This window comes from Barbatula barbatula (assembly GCF_947034865.1).
Source record: "Barbatula barbatula genome assembly, chromosome: 23".
In the NCBI taxonomy this organism is placed as follows: domain Eukaryota; kingdom Metazoa; phylum Chordata; class Actinopteri; order Cypriniformes; family Nemacheilidae; genus Barbatula; species Barbatula barbatula.
Window position 1 is genome coordinate 7,708,063 of NC_136786.1, and position 21,782 is coordinate 7,729,844.

Genomic DNA, 21,782 nt, shown 5'->3' on the forward strand with positions numbered 1-21,782 from the left:
GGTATCAAACACCTTCCACCCGATCGCTTATAAATGTCATAGCACAACTCTCATCGATAAGCCGCTCTATTTGAGCCCTCTTTCATGAGGCTACGACAAATGGTGCGGGAAGTGGAAAATGAAAAATAATATTATGAGATAGTATGCATTCTGCAAGCACCACCAATTAGTTTAGTATATCCCAAATCCTAGTATGCTGAAATTAGTAATCTGAAAGTACCCAGATGGTCTACTGTTTCCGGTGAAAATACGAAGTGTGATCCATTGACAGTCTCTGCCAATCTCATATTACGTAATCTCTTTAGTAATGCATATTTCGTATCTTCAAAGAATATTTAGTTTGATCACCTTTATTAAAGACAGATACAGCTGTACAGTTATTTCTGAAAGCAGGCGAGCCCCTGGAGGTGTTTGGGGCGGACCTGTTGTAATTGTGTCGAATTATATTGTGGTTTTAGGATTGTTTTCCGACTGCAAAGGCATTACAATTAATTTGGTTAAGAACTAAATAATGTAACAAAAGTTGTTACAGAAAAAGTAGATGTAATTTTCTGCCAGGACATTTTCCATATTTTTTAAAAGTGAATGTCTTGTTAATCTTGTTAAGTGTATGTCTTCTTTATTTGTGGCCTTTTTACTTTTTTAAACTTTGTAATTTTCATTTATATTTACTTGGCACATGCTTTTAACATTTTGTACTGGACTACGTTCAAGATCTACATTTGGTGAATATATACATTCAGTACACTCTTCTTTTATTGATTTTATTTATATGGTAACATATAGTAGAAGTATCAAAATGGTAAGTATTGTCTGCAGTATATAGTATCTGCTTATGAAAATAATTAATTCATATTTCACACATGTTTGGGGCATACAATATATTAATAATCTCAAATCACCGGGTTTACATTTAACATACAGAAATGTAAAACAATTCATAAGAATTTACGAAATATTTTAGAAATCAGTGACCTCTGAGTGACTCACTACAAGGGATGGGAAGGGTTCTTTTAAAATGTATTTCAATGTAGATTACAAAATACATACTAACAAAAGTAATCTGTAACGAAACTCACAAACAACTATCACAAAAATGTACATTCAGGTAGCGACAGACAATAAAGATTCAAGGGTATGTATATTTTTTAGGTTGAAAATGTATATAAATTAATTTAGTTTTTCTTTTGGAGTATATGTACATTTTATTACAGTATGTGAAATAGCTGCGAGCTATTTTTATGAACCCAGATTATTTTGTTAAAATTATTTAAATTTAGCATATTCTACAAAGGGTATGAAACTCAATCAAGTCTGTTTATATTAATTGCCTGTTATATTAATGTTTAAATTAGATAAATGTCATTAAAATTCATCTTTAATATTTTTGGAAGTAAATGTAATTTGATTACCACCCAATTAAAAGTAATTGTAATACAGTTACCTAAATTTGTATTTTAAATTTTAAAAAGTTACATGTATTTTGTTACCTCCCAGCCCTGCTCATAACATAGGGATGTGATATGTGCTATTCTGGTATAACATTCTTTTTCATTTGTGTCCGTGAAGAAAGATGCTGGTCTCACAGTATTGATCGACTGTTCGTTGCACTGACAGAGCGCTTCTGAAAAGACAAATCAATACAGAAGTAATTTGTTTATACTCTTTTGGTATGCTTTTACCTTTCATTACAGCTCATCTCGACTCGACAATCCATAGACTTTACAGTGTTCGGATCATTGAACATTTGTAACAGAAGGACAGATTAAGCTTGGACTCAACCTTTTTTCAAAGGCATGGGAACGTGCTATAATAATCTAAAAAAGATTTATTTGCCATTCCCCCCCCCTCTCATCTAATGAAATATAATTGATTCATAGTTAAGCTTGCCCTCCATTTAAATAGAGTTTTTTTGACAAAGCAATTTTTCGGGAAGTGTAGCACTGCACAATATTTGATTCTGCTTTATAACATGTAAATGGACTTAGAATAGCTTATAACAGCAAAATTGAAAATGGAAAAGTCTAATCTTATATTGACTGATAACAGTATAGCCTAAGTGGACAAAACTGAAAAAGCTGATAATATTGTGGACAATAAATTTCAAAGGTACGATTGCTTAGTAACAACTTAAACTGGGGCTAAGCAAAGAGCCCTTAATCCAATGACAACATATTTGCAGTATTATTGGATGTCTTCTGGGGTTGCAAATCAAATAGTTGTACCACATCTAAAACTGAGCTTATTGCATGTCCACTGGAGCATATTGAAGAAATATAAGAACCTGATATCTTGGTTTCTTTCCCACACCGGGCTCCGATTGATCTCTGTCAGAAAGACTACAGCATCTCCATAAAAGCTTTTCAGGAGCATCGGCAAAAACATGCATATGAATATCCTGAAGTGGTTACAATGAGGGCTTTTAAAGGCTTCCTTCAAGTTTAAAGTAAACAAACCTCGGACAGAACTAAGACTGCCGGAATTCAAATTTACTTTGAGAAGGCCATGACCACTTAGACTGGAGCCTTTGTAGAGGGAGCAGTCATTATTAATGAAAGCAAAACTGCTGACACCGTAACACTAACCAAGAGTATTTTGCAAATGTAAACATTAAGGAAAAAGTGTTCTCTACAGAAGGGTTTTAAATGTTGGATCAGTGTAGCAACAAAAATCCTTTCCCTCAAAGATTGAAAAACATAGCTGTGTTTCGTCCTAGACACACTGTGGAATATCCACAGAATGTCTGTTGTAAACTACAATATGAAATGCAATTCATCCATCCATTTTCATGTCATTTATCTTTCTTAGGTCACAGCGGTCTCAAGCAAAAGGCATTGAAAATAAGGGGGTCAAGCACCAAAAGGAGCAAAAAAAAAAACAGCTTGTAATCTCCCCTTTCGTCTGCTCTGACTATAAATACAATCAAAGTAAAATTAAATGGACACCGTATACATTTTTGGATATTTTCTTCCTAGTGGATGCAGGACGCTGTAGTTCATTTATGTAAGTGAGGTTGGCAAAATAAAGTAATTTTTGTTTTGTTTAAGTGTTTTTTCTTCTCAATTGCTAATTTGACCTTTTTTTCTCCACAGACGATACTAAATTAATCAGCGTATTAATTGGTTGCCCCGAATTGGTATTATTATTATTATTATTGGTATTACTTTTATTGTTGCTGACAGCTATTTGAGTCCATGTATGATTACCTTATAAAAACAACCCAACCTCAGTATAAAAAACATGTTTTTTGAGTTATCTGTTTTTGCAGATAAACTCTTTAAATTTTGCTTGCAGCTATATTTTGATTTGCATGTAATGTAATTGGCTGCTTTGCAAGATATATACAGAGTTTCATCACTGCGCTGTTATCAGACCTTTTACACACATATAACATGCTTTCCCTGTGATTTAAAATGTATTCAGTCAACACAAAACTGCTTTTTATAGAAATATTTATTGCAGAGGAGGTATTTTTTTCTGTACATGCTATCACAATGTTACACAATATAAATCTACCAAATATCTCTATATGTATATGCTATAAGCTTGTCATAGAGCATTTAATATAACAAGCACATAATACAGTGGGTAGGGTACAGTTCACTCACTATACAACTCGTAACAGTCCAATAACGATCAAAGATTATTTTTCAAAGTTCTATCAAGGGCAGTGAAACATCAGTCTTACTAATTTCTCATTATCATGCAGAAGCAACGAGAGTAAGAGCTAAGACAATACCGCTTTAAGTAGTAGGAATGCCCCTGACACGTAACAGTGATGGGACACACGTGGGGCCCAAGTATAAACAAGCTAAACTAAAATGAATTTGTGAGAAAATCACTTCTTTAAGCTGAACTAAATAGTGCACTAAGACAATGAAAGATTACCATCAACATCAACAAGTCATGGGTTAGGTGTATATCATACTAATAGAGATCAACTGAGTAGTTGCAGATGGATAAAACTTGTAAACTAGTGGGATGCACTATGATACAACAACCATTCCCAGAAACATTCTCTAAATAACAAAATTGGTCAATTTTACATCCACATAAGCATATAATAATAACAGACTCTGGAAAAGGTTTTGTTCTCATCAGAGTATTGGATAAATACACGGGGCAGCAGAACTAGGTCGGTCAGCGGCCCTTAAACAGATTTACAGTATATATCCATGAAATCAAACCCTTTCGCCATTCTAAAGAAAATAATGTATTATAAATCTGGTTCTCTCTTTTGTAGTAGGCCTATATTAGGGACTACATTGGCCATTCCTACAGTACATTTGCATCTTCCCATCATAGAATATGACTTTTACTGTTTGTGAAGTTATATTCTATAAAGTGAGAATGAACGTTAGAATTAATATTAGCAACAGACTTGATATATTCTGTGACATTTTGTAGTACAAGTTGGTTAGTCTCACGTCTTAAAAACATTTTCACCCAAATCAAATCAATTATAAATATTAACAAAAGAAGAAAAGCAAAATAACTTGTTCAATCCTCAATGAGTTTCACTAATAAATGTTTCTGAATGAGTGTGGTGGGATAAATATGGCATAAATTACATTATTTTAAAACGTTTTGAAAAAGTTACAATGCCAACACCTTTTACCACTCCAACATAAGTACTAGAATGGGCGGAAGAGTTTATAACATTTATTTTAAATTGTGACTTATTGGTAGATTTACCCCATTGTGGAAAGACAGAAGTTTGACATCATTGGATTATTTCACAGAATGTAAAGAATGACACTTTATAGGAACATTTTTTACCTCTTTGGTACAAATAACACATATACATGGTCGAATGCTTCCTCTGTATTCTTGCTTAATCATAGTGTGCACATTGTGTTACAGAACAAGAATATCTGTCATGGCATTTAGTTACTGCAGGACTGGGGCTTCAGGATCAGGTTCATAATCGCAATATGTGAAAGCAACATTTATACGGACATTTCACATGTAAGCAGTACTAGGCGCCATATTGTTCATGCCTCATGTGCAGGCCCACATGGAATCTCCACAGATTCCCACAGAACTCCATTATCCTTCAAAACGTTGTTCTCTTGTATACATACATATCTTACATATAAAATGATATATTATACAAACATATATTTGAGATACTTTTATTATGAGTGATGCCACCAATAAGCTCCACTAGATATTTATACTTTTAATCCATTCAATATAAATCCACAAACACTCCCCTTTTCCAAAATGTTGCTACAAAATGCGAAGAATCTGCAGATTCTGTGTGGTCCCGCTCATATGTTGACACCATTGTTACCTTGACATCATCACAAATGACCGTGTGCTAGGCAGGTATACAAGATATTATGTTCATATTCCAACAGTTATTAAAATACATTGTTGAAACCATAATTCATCAGTGGTCACTGGGCATGTTTCTGGACATGTTTTATAAACAATTGATCAAATACATTTGATCAAATAAACAGTATATTTGTAACTTAACTCATGTGATCACCATTAAAAACTAAAGGTAAAAGATGTGTGCTTGAGGCTTGTGACAGAATGGGATTTGATATGTTTTATACTGTCTGAGTGGCCTAATTGTAAACAAGAAAAATGTTAGAGGCAAAGACAAGTAAACCTTCATGATTGTGCCCTACGCCGAAAGAAACAATATTCTATGGTCCCGTAAACTGAGTATTGGACATTTTTTTATTGTACCCCATTCCAAACGCATTTGCAATATTGCACCATTGCTAATATACAAACTAAATCTCTTTTTTTTCAAAAATAAGATGCTCATTCCCATCGAGTGTTTTATTCGGTATGTGTAACATGAGATATGAGTTTTTTTCCATCTCCCATTACAAAGTAAGACTGGTACAGGACTATTTAAGTAGGCACATTCAGGATAATATATCGACAAATTTGGAAGCATTAGAAATGTCTTTTTTTTAGCTAGGAAAAGTACAATGAAGGTGTGGCCGATGTGCACAAAAACAGCAATGTCGAAAAGACAAACTAGGGGAAATATGAACGCTGTTATGTCCTGTTATCTGTCTTTCCATGTATGTTCTGTACTAAAGTGCTACAGGCTAGTTCTCCCGGCAGCTGCATGAGTTCGGCTCACTGTATATATGAAGAGTTAATTTGCAAAAACAGAAAATTAAAGAACAAAAACGTTTTTTATTATTGTGCATTCTAAATAATATAAATCAAACTGCAATTGGGTTGTTTTGATTAAGTACTAAAGTGTTTTTGTTTTTGCAAATTAAATTTTCTTAAGTGGTGTCTTTATTACGCTGTCGAGGTTTAAGCTCTTGGATTTATTGGATGTTACATCTATCTTTGGCAAGTATTAATTTTTGCGCAAACCAAACCATAAAGTATGAAAGAAAAACTAACGAAAAAGGTAAAGTAGATGAACCAGGCTAACTCCACTTCATGCATGGTCCAGATAAAGACCTTCCTACGTAACAGGTACAATCTTTTGTGGAAGCCAGGGTCAATGAGAGGCTACAGATGCAGCTATTTAGAGAGTTAATGAGGATATATGTGATGAGTATAGGCATCGTTATTTTTTACATTGCACATAAAGAGTTGCATATTTGTAAACTACAATTTATATTTAAAGGTTCAACAAATACTTTAGAATCTGGAATGCCTGTTGAGTTGTTGCATGTTTGTTTTGTTTTCGCATTTTTTTCCAAAAAACACAAAAGGAAAAAAAATGTTGAGGAGAAAGGCAGCTTGTGCAACTTGTTGATTTTCTTCTCCGAGTCACCATTTCTATTTCAACTTCTATTAAAGTTTATATATTTTACTGTGTGTTTATGAACGAAAGAGCACATATATCGAGCACTAACTAATGGTTCACTCTGGTAAAGTGTCATGCCTTTTTTGTTGATGTTTGGTCATCAAAGTCCCAAGGACAAACATCTGACATTTTGACACCACTTGTAACTCTGCCTTTAGAATTTGGACTTTTCTTTTTCCCAGATGTGGTGCTCTTTGCTTCTTTCCTGGTTGCTGCATCTTCAAATTCCCAAGGGCATACATCTGCTTGCTTGCTTTTCGCTATTGCAACATTTGGACTTTTTTTTTGTTTATCCTTCGAGACAGTTTCCTGACTACTATCAACATCCCATGGACAAACCTCTGCCAGTTTAATCTGACTGGCAGGTCTTTCTTTAGTCTTGCCAGAGGTGAGATTTTCATTTGCTTGTGATTTTCCTGTTTCATCATCTGCACCCTTGGCCTTCTCATTTCCTTTATCTAATATTCCCTTCTTTATAGCATGGGTCTCCTTCACTTTAGGAACCTGAGAAGAAGAAGGGGGCTTTTCAGTGACAGTTTCAAAGTCCCATGGACACACATCTGCCTTTGAGGGTGGGTGCAGTGAGCTGCCTGTAGATTTAGTGGGCTCAGAGAGAGTCTTTGCTTTGCTCTCTGTAGGTGTTTTACCCCTGCCCTCAGTTGGTGTGGTGCCCTTTTTAGGTCTGCTGTGATCTAGGGGGAAAGCAGAGTCCTTTGGCTTGCTCAAAGCCTCCTCAGTGTCCCATGGACAGACATCAGCTCTTGGAGCCTTGGTGACCCCTCCGGATGTTTTTTGAGGTTGGGATATGGCAGGCTTACTGTTGGACAAAGGTTTTGATCCCATTGCCTGACCATGGACCTCGCTTCCTTCTTCCCAAGGACGTATGTCTGTAAGATCAATGACCTTCTGGTTTGGATGCCTGGACAAAGAGGACGATTGCTCGCTACCTTTCTGTTTCTGCTGATGGTGCTTTGTCACGTTGTTGCTGCTTCCATGGACTGTAGTTGTCTGCTCTGGTGCAATTGACACATGTTTATGGACCTTGTTTTCTGAAGGGGTTGGCAGGTCCTCCACCTCCCAGGGGCATACCTCTGATAGGTCATACAAGTCTTTCCCCTTAGTTGTTTCTGAGCAGATGGAGGGTTGACTTCCGCTCATCTGTTGCTTCATTATACCAGTTTTGGCAGCTGTTTGCTTGTACTCCACTGACTGACTTGCAATCATCTTTGGATAACCTTCCTGTTCTTCAGTTTCAGCTGGGAGCTTGGTATCCTTAATCTTTTGATTCGTTTTCTTTGTTGAATCCTCTACTGCTTGGGCCTTTCCAGTTAAACCAAGTGTCTTCTCTTTGGCACTGGCAATAACGCTTAGAGACTTCTGCAGCATAGATGTTCTTGGATGAATTGGTTTCTTATCAGCTGTCAGGTTGTGGGCACTGGCTGACTTGCACACCAAGGGAACTGATTCTGTTGACTCACTGGCAGCATCGATCTTCTCAGAGGACTTCTTTACCAACTTCTTACCCATTAGGGTTTCGAGCAGAGTGCCCTCTGTGGTTGCCTCTTCCATCTTATCTGTTACAGAGCTACTAGAATCTTCGCTGTGGTCGCGAACGTGGTCATAACTGCTGTGGGATTTTTTGAGAGAGAAAACCTTGCTCTTCAAGGACTCGTCTTTAGCGGGCTTTACAGAATGCGATGGTTCAAAAGGGTTCTTCCTCAGCACACAGATGCTGTTGCGGTTACTTCCATGTTCACCCGTGTCCTTGTCGTCACGGCTGCACTGGCGGCCCATCGTCTCTGGGATCTCCGTGATGCGTCTCATGAGGGAACGTCCTAAGCCTTTCTTGGAGCTGCGCTTTTTCTGCAGGTGAGGATTGTTGGCCAGCATCTTCTTCCTTTTATAAATTTCCAACTGAGAATAGAGTTTCTTCAGTTCTTCCTGTGAATTTGAAGGAAAAGGCATGTGAGTTGACAGCAGACATCTAGAATGTAGTAGTTTTAAATTGTAGTTACACGAAGCAGACGTTCTACTGTACAGAAAACATGCAGAACTAGTCATCATATGCAACTACAGACAGTGCTGAAAAGACGTTAGACCAAACCAACATGCTGTTTCACACTCATTAAAGACAGGACAGTCAGGGATTGTGCAAATACGATAATTTAGTGTTCTATTGTTAGGTCTGAAACAGCCTCTGAAGAACATTGGCGCATTTACTGGGATCTTGAAGTCATCAGCAGCTATTTTCCCAAAAGCCCGTTTGCAAAATGCTCTTTCTGTAAACAAAATTTGAGTCTATGGTGAGAGACTTCTTCAGCTCTAACACACAAACAAAAATATCTGCTCACGTTGGTACGTTTTTCCCAAAGACTGTTGCAAGACCTTACGCCACAGCCATTAATAGAACTTAGCTGGCCCATTTCCTCTGGTGTCTGCAATAAAAAACTGCCATTGCTCAGTATGTTTGTCAGCTACAGGACAAGGGGTCAACACATATTTGCAGATTATGAAATGTCAGGTAATTACCAAGACAGGAGGGAGTCAAGGGGAACAGGAAGGTGGGAAAGAAAAGCAGGGCACTTACCCGAATGTCCTCTGGGTCCAAACTGTGCTCACTCCAGGCAGACGTAATGCTACTATTCAGGTATGACCCTGATCGTCCCATGTCCAGTTCATCTTCATAGGCCTCTGCAGCTATGTCATCCCTTAGATGCGTGCCCGCAAACAAGAACTGTGCAAAAGAAATGAGCATTTAAATAAACTGTTCCCCCATTATTGCATACTTTTTATCTGCATTTATATCTGCAAAGGGAAACATTTGTCTACATGAATCTTTACTATTGTGGTCATTATAAACCATAGTTGTATGGAAAATAACCGAGATTCTTCTTTTTTGTTCAACAGGACAGCATATGCATTTGGAGTGACATGATTACAAAAAAAATTGTGATTTCGGGGTGATCTACTTTTTAAGAGAGTTTTAAAAATGACAAATTTGACAGAAGTGGGTTTACCTTTGGCACAAGCAGTAATCCCAAAGTGACGGTCACTGTTAAGTGTGTATGAGCAAAGAATAGCATCAGCATCCAGTCTGGGTGCAGTTCGGAGGCAAGAGTGAATCTATGGATGGATTTACAAAATATAAAACAATTTAACTACATTTTCCACAAAGAACTTCAAAGAAGTGTATCAGCTGATATTCTGGTGTAATACTTCATTACCCATAGATCTAAAGCAAGATTCACACAAGAAAGTGTGTATTGTGTGTACAGTTTGGCTGTGACCACGCACCCTTATAAAAAGCATTGCAAATGACATAATTTAACCTTTCAGTAAAAGGATAATTAAACATATAATACATTTTTATGGCCAATAAGTTTGTCACCAATTTTAAACAGTAGCTATTGTTTCTGGTGATTTAAATATATCATTTACAAGGCTTTATGGGAAGAAATAACCTAGCTTTGAATCAGCACCTGACATTTTACTCACTGTTATCTCCTACAGACCCCTTGGTGTTTATAGCAGTCTTTAAATCTGACTTCAGACTACATGCTCACTTTGATTTAAATAATGCATGCAGGATCATTAATCATAACACTCATTCTGACAATTTCAGTAATCATTCTTACCAACAAGACACCAAAACTGTTATAACAGTATGCATATATGCAATATTACCAACGAATATACACTGGAAGGATTGCCATTGTGTAAAATGAAGCAGACCACACATGGTTTAGCGTTTGTCAAACACTTTACACCATCTATCAAATTTAGCGTGGTGACTTGTTTAATGTCATATATACGATACATTGTATTATTACTGCAATAAGGCTTACGTGACAAAATAAACTCATGAGTATTGCACAACTAATGCCCAACAATTCAATTTGACATTAGCCTGTAAATAAGCTTACGATTCACACACAAACATAGAACACAAAAAGTACAGTTTGAACGGATCTACTGTGTTTTAACTTTTCTTATTTGCATTTTTAGTATTAGTACAAGCAGGGGCAGACTGGGACTCAAATTCAGGCCACACTCATCCAGGTCCATTTAGGTACCACAAAACGAATTTAGGAACCACAAAATTTAGGAACCACAAAACGAATACACAGTGTATGATTATAAATTGTATGTGTAAAGAAAAACAACTGCATCGTGCTGTCAGTCATCTCTCCTGCAATGACTGAATCAACATCAGTTTTATGACTGTAAGTCATTCTCTTTAAATTCTATTGAGCTTTAAAAAATGCTATTTGTTGTGTATGAGCCCACACAGCAGTGATACACAACAATATGTACCCATGATTTATCGCTATAAATCCCAAATCAGAAAGGTGTGCATTATAGCTGACAACTACAGCTCTCACTGTATGATAATGTATCATAAGTACAATAAGTTTTATAATCAACATGTCAGTAAGATAAGCTTCTTGAAGAGGTTTTGTTTTATTGAAAATAGGGAGCAAGGGGAGTGGGATCAGCAAAGGACAGAAATTGAACTCGGGTTAACATTGCTTTTAATGTCAACCGTGTTCATCTTGTGTAAGAGTTTAAACTAAATCCTGCTTGAATGGACTGGACAGACTGCTGAAGAAAATACTGCTACCTACACTCATTTTCATCCGTACATTATACTACACAAGGTGCAGAGATGCAAATATTTAAAAACTCCATGATAAGGATTTACTGCCTTTAATTCGATTCTAAAATAGCTAGAGAAAAAGACTTAGCTCCCGGCAGTTCGTTTACAAATGCCCGAGGATAAAAACCTTAGCTCTAAAGACCAGTTTTTTCAGGCTGGTTTAAACTGGTTATTGTGATTGGTGATCTGAAAGGTGCAAATGCAAACTGTAGACCGTTTTTTGGGTGATGCTGGTTGACCATGGATGTCCTAAATAGACGGTTAAAGAGGAAGGTATTTTTGAAGAAAATTGGTAACTTAAAAACACCGAACCATCTGTTTTCTATTGTACTGTATAAGAACATAAAACCACATTTTTCGGAATATCTTATTTTGTGTTCTACAGGATTTGAACGGCATGAGGGTGAAAAAAATGACATTATTTTGTATTTGTGGGTGAAGTATCCCTTTAATCTCCTTATCCTTGCATTAAAAATGTTCCACCCACAAAATCTTCCAAAACACCCACCAGCTATTACAGCTATTTCACAGCAGCATGCCGTCCCCAGCCAAACCCATGGGTCCCCACACTGAACACAGGGTGCAGAGCCCCTTCTGGCATCATTATCACCTCCTGCAGCAGAACTCTTTGCTTTCCTCATGAGGTCTTCCATCCAGGTCCTAGCCAGACCCCGCCTTGCTTAGTTTCAGTGAGAAACCAATTGAGAGGTGCAAGGTGTTGGCTGTTGTCTTTCAGGTTTGGCTAATGAAGCAACCTGGCGAGGACACCAGCACACCAACATCCCACACTGACGACCACATGCCAGCAGCAAAAACTTGTCCCAGGATAGTCTAGACTATCATACCAGCATGTCATCATAAAGGCCAGGTGGAAAATCCTAACAGATTTTCTTTCTAACCAAATTTGGCAGTTTTTGGGCCAATTCACATTTCTCGTCTTTCGAGCGCAATTTCGTTATTTTAAATGTAGACACAAGGCAGGCACGTGCAAATACAGAACGAAGCTGTTGCGATTCGCATGCAGTGCGATGCTCCTGTTTTTCTAGGTGCATCGGCGCCGCATCCATATAAAAATATTCAATATTCAACTTTTCAGAATGCTGCGGTTTTAGATGCGAAATTATGAATTGCCCCTTAGATGACTTGTTGCGACACCAATCGCTCATTCATTATTTTCTCATATCACACATATGAACATGTCAAATATGTCATATATAGTTCTTCAATGGAAATCCAGAAATCAAGCATGGGTTTTAAATTTACTTACTGTATCATGAATAACCTCAGATTTGATTTTTGTCAAAAAAAATATTTTCTTTTATTATTATTGAAGAGAAATTTCTCTTGCTCACCTTATAACATGAAATATTCCAGAGAGGATGAGTTCATTGTGCAGTGCGATGGCCATGTACCGCGGCTCATGAAACGCCGAGGGGACGGTCCTCACCGCGTAACACAGATACACACCCCACAGCAGAAAGAGGAACTCGGCTGTTTGACAGAGAGAGCCAAGAGTTAATACTCAACTGACCAGCCTCTCCAGTCCAAGGGCTGTAAAAATCTTCCTCTTACAAACCAATGTAACAATAGATTAAAGACATCAGCATGATAAAGAAACGACATTCAATAAATGCTATAAAAGCCATCTAGATTGCCTGTATTCTCTGGGCGCTGCTTGACAGACAACTGGAAATGAAGGTGTGAAAAGCCAGTCCAAAATTGTATATATCCCCATTCCCTATTGACACTTCCTATACAATATCAGCCAGACAGCAATACACATCTGTGTCACCCCAGTGAACATCTGTCATTGTGAGAGTGACGTGTGTCGTTGCAGGTGTTAGAGTGGACACATTTAAATGTGCTATTCCTGAGGACAAGACACTGGACTAAACCTTTGTGCTGCATCTTATTTTACACAACCCTGCAGACTAATTCTGTGAACCCTGCTGTTAGTGCCAAGCTAGCAGTGATCTATCACCTCCCAGCCTGGAATTAGTAATGTAATGACCTGTAATGGTCCAACATTGTACATCATTTGGACACATTCTGCAGCATGCCAGGAAAACAGTAAAGTACTGTTAAGCAAAAAGAACGATAAAATAACCTTTTTTTCTGTTTTTACTAATTTTGGTTTCCAAAATGCTTTGCATGAGGCTGTTATTTTATCATTTTTTATAGACTTGTTATAGACTTGTTAATGTTTAATGATCATTTATCTTTGAACAAACTGTTGCCAGTAAATTACATAAATCCACAGTAAGTTACTGGCAAACTGCAGCCAGTAATACTGTAATTCCTACAGAATGTTTTTAACAGTGATTATTTTAAGTATCTATTTTAAGAGATACTTTATATCTCAATAGCTGCAGTGTGTTTTGTTGACTGCATTCTCAATCCTTCAACCAAATACATTTGTATCATGTAGAATTGTATCATGTGACAATGAACTGTACAATGACGTAATGGTCAATATAAGTTTATCAACGAATATTTTAATAGATACTGCCCAAACGTGCGTGCTACGCTTGTGAGCTTAATCATATTATTTTGATCGAGACATTGTGTTTACATGCGATAAAGTTAAATCGCAATACTCAAATAAACAAACCTCATTATTATTCACATTACAGGGTGCATGCGAGTCAATGTCCTTAACACTTTCTGAAGTTGAAGTCTCTGACTGATCTGACTAAATTCGCTCTTATTTTCTGACTGGCATGGAAATTGCCATAAAGCCAAAAGAGCGTATCTAAGCTCAAAAGAGCATTAACTCACAGATGAAGGATTTCAACTTTCACCGCTCTTCAACATTTACCAGAACTGTGTAGAATACAAACACACAAACTAAAGTTTTTCGCTAACTTGCTGAGAGAAATGTTGTCATTTGAAATCAAATTTGAATACATCTCCTATAATTTATCTCAGCTGATGATGATTATGTGACAGAAGTGAACTCACCCACAGCTATCATGTAGTCCCAGCGGTCCAGTAGACACATGCTGAACTGTAGATCATCTGTGGTGAAGCCCACGGTGATGAGAGCGATATGTCTGTTCGGATTCTGACAAACAGCCGAGGTCCAGGCTATTGCGAACCATATAACAATGAGAAGGATGATGCACAGAAGACGCATCACCCTCCAGCTGGTCATGTAGGGGATCCGCTGGGCTGTTCGTGACAGAAACACCTTCAGGACCCTGAAAAACAGTGACAACAATCTTCTCAATACTAGAACTGATGGGGGCACCTCATAAAACATGATGACATGTGCTGATAAATTATTTACAACAGATGTCTCGATTTCATGTTGACTTTTAGATTGACATAATAAATTAGAATGTTGTTTTTGGATGCGACCCAATTGCTTAAGTCTGCCTAATTGTTTGTCGTATCAAATGGCTGTGAAAAACGAATCAATAAAATATATAAATATAAATAAATAGTCTTCCGGGTTTGGGTCATGTAAAATTTGATTATTTTCTTAACACTACCTATGTGGCTTTGGTAGGACATGAGAATATGTTAAAAACTAAAGCAATTTCAGGAAACACACATCTTTTGTTTTTTTCCAAACACACATCCCTTTTCTGGAGGCCAAACCCTCATAGCCCACCCAGCAGCCTCGCCGGTTGTTGTTTCTGTCGTCTACCATTCAATAAAATGTAATAAATTGTGGCCATTTTGGCCTAAGTGCCTTCTGTTATTTGTTTTCCCACAACGATTTAAAGCATGCATTTCTCTGTATAGTTTAACGATGCAGTGAATCTTTTTTAAAGCGTACTTCAACCCTGATGCAGTAACCGCGGAGAACAGAGCTCTGGCACTTTGTAGGATGCTCACTTCAATAGGGAATTAGACATAATACAAAATGTAACTGCACTTAAACAGAGATCACAGCGACTCAATCAGGAGATGTTGATTCTGCAAGGCTCCACAGCGAATGAAAACATTACATCAGTCAACTAAAATGCATTTAATATATAATCTTACGGTCATAGTTCACCCAAGAATTCACCCTCTTGTCGTTTCAAACCTTTATGACTTTGTTCTGCAGAACACAAAAGATATTTGGAAGAAAGGTAGTAAGCGAACAACGTTGGCCTACGTTCCCTCATATTGTATGAAGAAAAAAAACAATGCAAGTGAATGGGGACCAGTTGGCATCATTCTGCAAAATATCTTATTTTGTGTTTTACGAAAGAAAGTCAAACAGGTTTCAAACGACAAGAGGGTGACCTATGACCTATCTATCACTTTAAGGCTATAAAATTACAGTCAGTATTGATTATGATTGAATTCTTTCTTTATAAATAAGAAGGATATAGTATAATTTTCTCACCTAAAAAATTCCAAGAGAGTCACCCAACGAGGGGTCAATAAGTTGGTGTATGAAACAATGACTGCAAACCCAATTTTGTTTTCGTAATGCTTAATATAGTTATACAGGACATTTAACAAATGGATCTTACGGGGGCTGATAAGTGTCTCTATATGAGATGCTGCTGGAGAGGGAAGGGGCTGAAAAATAAGTGATTTTGAGCATCGGTAAAAAAGGAAACTTTGTATTTTATGTAGACTTTCAAGATAAATAAGAGGAAAATCTTGTCTAAACAAATTTCCGCATAAACCATTATGGAGACAAATAAACACAAAACAGTGCTGACATGCTTTATTGGATTTCATGTGAAGGTCGGCTGATGATAATATTTTGCCAGAAAAAAATCAGTTTATGACTCTCTCTGCATAAAATGTGTGAAATGTACGAACATACTTCGATATCATAGAAATGTATTCAAATACTGAGAAAGTAAGTTTCTTAATAAATTGTAAATATGAATATATATACTGTGTGCATACATGTTCATTCTGACTCTGTTCTTTAGGGGAAGTTCACCCAAAAATCAACCTTTGTGTTGCCCTTCCGCATTGTGAGTCAGAGCACCGGCGTCCAATAGGGACAAGACCCATGAGGCACACAAAACTAATACACATGCATAGAAGTGCTCTCGTCCAAGAAGAAGAAGAGCTCTCGTGAACGGGCGCCATACACTGACAAGGCGATTAATATATCGTATATCAATTAATATATCGATAAAAGTCTGTATTTTGGTTAAGTTCCCCTTTAAAGATGACAGCCCAATGTGACCAACATTTTTATTTTCTATTTTCAGTGCATCACAGATAAAGCGCTTTAACAACAGTTGAAATCCAGCAGACTGTTATGTCTATGCAGCCCCGCTTTCGCCCTCTCGCTCACAAACCAATCTGTTACCTGCCACCCCTCCAGTCATTTTGTTTATCGGGGGTTGATTCTGAAAATGGCAAAGATCTCAGTGGGTACCACCTCATCGTCATATTAGGAAAGTGCAAGTTGTGACATTTAATAACATGGACCGTGAGTCATGCAGCATGTGTGGACGGGGGCACATATCTATTTCTCAGAGGCAACAATCTCGAAACTATCACAGTCTGTCATTCTCTGGTAGCATACCATAGGAGTCACTCAATTCAATATCTCATCCCAGCCATTTGTAGGATTAAGATTATGGATCCAAATCATCCATTACTGCTAACACCAAAATAATGACATTGCCTTCGAGAGTGAGTCATCTTTAGTAATGTCATTCACGTTACCTGTAGAGTTTGAGGGTGACCGTTCCATACACCGTGGCAAATCCGAGCAGGCGAACCCATCTCAGCAGGATACAGCGGAACACACTGGGTTGGAAGTACAGAATCACTACCTGAAAAAAAAAGGCCCACAAATGAAATACATCCTATAATATCATCAGTAAAGCATCAGTCTGATGACACCTTAGTAAATGCATTTGTTTATCTGTATAAATAAATCACTATAGGTTGTTTGCACATGATGTCACGGCCCTGCACGAAGTGCAGATGGAGGCAGCAAGGGATTTTCTCCATAGGAAATGTTTATTATGTAAAGGTATATTTACATTTAGTATAATTTAAATAAAAAAATATATCACAGAAGCAGGGCAGCCATTTAAGTAACCAAAAATACCAAACCACAAACTCAACACTGTAAAAAAATACCGTAATAATATTAAAAGATTCTGGTAGCTGGGGTGTCAGAAATAAACTGTTTAATAACAGTTTTTCCTGTAAAATTGCCTGTGATTCCTGAAATGCATATTGCCAAATGATTGTTGTTTTTGTTTAAATCAACTTAAAGAAAACCTTTTACGATCGACAAAAACATAACATATGTCTCCTTCATAAATCTCCACAGATGACTCTATCCACAATTCCATCAAACCAGCCATCAACTAAACAAAAAATAAAATGTATGTGGTCCTTGGGACGTCTATCCATCTTTATATGTCACAGAGGATTTAGTACAGAACATTCCGGCACATCTGAATTCTCTTGTGCCCACAGACAGAGAGAGAGAGAGAGAGAGAGAGAGAGAGAGAGAGAGAGAGAGAGAGAGAGACAGACAGAGAGACCTGATGTGTAATTGAAGCAGAATCACACAGCTGTGCTGCTCCTCCTCCTTCACATGCAAACAGAAATGTGGCACTAAACCATGTGTGTAATCTCATAACAACAGTCTGCTCATTTCTCAGGAAGCTCTATTATTAGATTGATTATGGACAAAGGATTTTGAGATGAATTGCTTCAGCACTGACTCTTCTGTCATAATAAAGTACAGAGAAAATAGCGGCAGGCATTACGACACATCCGTAAATCATCAAGTTTCTATTCGATTAAAAGGTTAATCTGTCATTTCTCAGTCAACAGAATCGCAAGACAAAAAAATGACGAAATGGCTTCATGAAGGGAAATCATTGTTGAAACTTGAAAGAAGAAAAGATTTTACACACCTTGTTTGTCTTTGCACTATTTCGGCAAAAGCTCTTGCATCTTCAAAGTTTAAAGGCATGTTGTTTAAAAATAGCTTTTGTGCATTGTGCACCAGTTGCAATAGAAACTTTATTCCAAAACTGTGATGGAACCAAGGGGATAAACTGTGTAATATCTTGTCATATGATGTCAACATGCGAACACCATGAGGCAGGAGCACCCTCATGTAGAATCAAACTCCAGACCATTGATATTACCGGAGTCTAAAGTTATATGTGAAAAACTAAAACTGGGTGCACCCTCGAGTTCAAGACCATGTGTGTGGTCGTGATAAACCCTTCCAGTTCCCCATGAGAAAAGAAGCTAATACAAACTACATTATGTCCATGCGACAAATATAAAACAGTATAAAAATCATGTCTATAGAAAGTCCCCACGATGTATAAAAGCAAACCTGTGTGTGTATATGCGTGTGATGCATTTGTCAGGGGATCATCCAGTCGGCCAGCTCTTAATTAGAACTGGGAGTAGCGTATGCCTCCAGCACAACTCTCAACAGTTTTAACCAGTCACTGACAAACCATGCAAGACCAACACTCCTCACATCTCCTCATGTTTATAAGATGCAGTGTAAACAGAATGACTTTGATGATTACTTCAATTCAAGAAACTGACGTCTGAAAGCTGCACCTACACTCGTAACTCTAGTGTGATATAAGATATAAGAATGCATTGGAAGTCTGAAAGGTGTCAGTATGGACAAAATGATGCGATGCATTCTCAACATTGCTGCAGGGTGCTCAATAACCTGCATTGGTGTTAACCAATTCTGTTCTTGCTTTTCATTATGGTAACCCTAAAAAACGGAAATTGACATATTATTGAAATATTTTATGATAGGCTTAAGAGGCCATCCACACGGAGATCAGAGCCGGACAGTAACGGAGTACATTTACTCGAGTACAGTACTTAAGTACAATTTTGAGGGATCTGTACTTTACTTGAGTATGATTTTTGGGGAGTACTCATGACTTTACTCAAGTACATTTGAGAGGCAAATATTGTACTCTTTACTCCGCTACATTTCTATCCATAACCGTAAGTACACGTTACTTCTAAAAAGGAAAAAGAAAAATCTCGGAAACCACCAATTTTTTTTTCCCTCTCAAACGTGATTGGATTGTGCAGGCGCCACTTATTGGGCGAGCCTATCAGCAACAATCACCCAGACCTCAGAGCTCTATCATTTGCTGTACACAGCTGTCAATCATCTCACGTCTGCATGACACGTCCTGTGTACACTTCCTCATTCAGGACATCCGCGATGAAGCTAAAGTAACATTTCTTCACCAAAACAAGAAGCTAATAAATGCACGATTGAAGAATATGTGTTTTGTGTGTATTTTCATGCGATTTGGGGGTATTTTTATACGAATACAGAATAAAGGTAAGGGAAGAGTAGCCAATAGCGTCATATAAAATGGTAAATATAACATGAAATGAACTTGAAAACATTGCGACCGGTCAGCTGATTTTCTTTAATCATTATTATTTTCTCTTCTTTGCTCTATGCTGCGTGTATAACACGGTCAGGTTCAGAGGTGTGTCAGAACATTGCTATATCGCCTTCTTTGCTGTTTTAGGTTTATTGATTTCAGGGGCGGCGTTTGTGTATGGCCCTAGCGTTCAGAAAACATTGTTGAAACAAAGTACGTGTGCATAATGAGACTCATTAAAGATAATTCAACTACTTTACACTGATGTGTACATGTAGCATAGGCGTCGGAAGCATGTGTATTTGAGAATGTATAAACACCGTTAAGTCACATAGCGTCATTGACGTATAGTCGGTAAGACCGAAGATATGTAGTTTTGACGTGACATCATCGTAATGTTGGTTCGAAGCTCTTTTTGGCTAAACTCGTTTGTCTGCATTTTCCACATTTAAGATCATATACAGGCATTTATTTTCAATAAAACAAAGAAACTGTCTACAAAATGCCTAACAGTGGTTTTGGAATCAAGTGTGAGGTTATGGGTAGTGGGGATGGTCTTTATTTTCCCAATTAGTTGGCATCCATTTAATAATTTTAATAAATCGAATAATTTACACTATTGTTATTGTATTTCATTCATAATGTACAACGCTATCTGTGAAAAATTTAAAAAATATATTGTACGGAAAGACATAGCGCAGTCGCAGTTTAGGCTATTATGTATTTTGCGATTTGCCACTAGCTATGCCAGGATTAGCTTAAAAATGAAAAGAATCAAGGCTTAACAACCCTGCGACAAGGTAAGACATGTTTTATATTTAATCTTGTTTGCTGAATCTGATCAATGGTTGGTTTATATTTTAGTCTCATAGTCGATTAACGTAGTCGTTGGTGGTGGTTATGACAACATCTGGCTGGGTTATTTTTTACTACTTTAAGTTTTGTGGTTACATATATGTGGTATCATTTGGTTTCATTGTGGTTCGTTTTTGTATGGTCTGAGGAAATTTCGCCATACCCTAGGTTTTGATGAAACGCCACGACTGATTGATGAAAAAACAGAGAAACTCACATGTACACACAATTGTTAGCTGAATTGTATTTTCTAATATTACTCATTAATGTAAGCCGAGTATTTGCTTTGATGTTCTTGAGTATGCGGTGTGTTGTTTAAAACTGTTCGGTTCAAATGTGGGTGCAAAAAATCCATTAAAACTCTAGCAGAGGTGAAAAGAATAAAGCATGGTAAAAAGATTAAAATTACTTTATTTTACTTTAAATTCCTTTAACATTCTCCAAGGTATTAACATTAACATTTTTCATAACTCCATGTAGGACGTTTCTGTACATAAATGTAAGCACTGTGGCAGTAGTAATGCAATATTTAGAAAATGTACTCTTGTACTCTTGATACTCAAGTACTTTTAAAAACATGTACTTCAGTACTTTTACTTAAGTACACATCTGACTGTAGTACTTTTACTTGTACTTGAGTAAAATTTAGCAAGGGGTATCTGTACTTTTACTCAAGTAATGAACCTGTGTACTCTGTCCGCCTCTGACGGAGATGTGCATAGCTGTATACGTAAAGATTTTGTATCGCATTTGCGTTTCGTCCACACAAATACAGCGTTTTGGGAGCCTGAAACCGATATTTTTTAAAATCCGGGTCCCAGAGCAGATCAGTACAAAAAACGACACAATTGCGTTTTCGTGTGTCCAGCCGATCCGTATATATTTTTAAACGATGATGTCATCACCCCAGCGGTAGTTTATGCGCATGCTCCAAATCTGTTTTTAGTGTATCTCTGTGGAAGAATTAAAGCGCCACATACTGATTTGCCGTGTATACTGCATTGTTTTCAGTCGGTTTAGCGGTTTCGTGTGTACGCAGGTATTTCTCGATAAGACGCCGTGAAGATTTCAAGAGAAAAACATATCGGATCGGGAAAACTCTGGCTTCGTGTGGATGTGGTCTAAATTTGAAAGCTTGTAGCGA

The 21,782-nt window shown here is 37.3% G+C and overlaps 1 protein-coding gene across 1 annotated transcript in view; it reads right to left on the minus strand.

The window, feature by feature from the left end:
* Positions 1–6,688: 6,688 nt before the first annotated feature.
* Positions 6,689–21,782, minus strand: part of gpr158a (G protein-coupled receptor 158a) — a 63,044-nt gene continuing 47,950 nt past the window's right edge. The window contains exons 6-12 of the mRNA XM_079447713.1: positions 17,094–17,203; positions 14,418–14,656; positions 12,809–12,947; positions 9,817–9,922; positions 9,387–9,533; positions 9,151–9,234; positions 6,689–8,740 (exon numbers count right to left, since the gene is read on the minus strand). Of these exons, the coding sequence (XP_079303839.1) occupies positions 6,872–8,740; positions 9,151–9,234; positions 9,387–9,533; positions 9,817–9,922; positions 12,809–12,947; positions 14,418–14,656; positions 17,094–17,203 (2,694 nt within the window). The 3' untranslated portion in view covers positions 6,689–6,871. The remainder of the gene's footprint in view (positions 8,741–9,150; positions 9,235–9,386; positions 9,534–9,816; positions 9,923–12,808; positions 12,948–14,417; positions 14,657–17,093; positions 17,204–21,782) is intronic.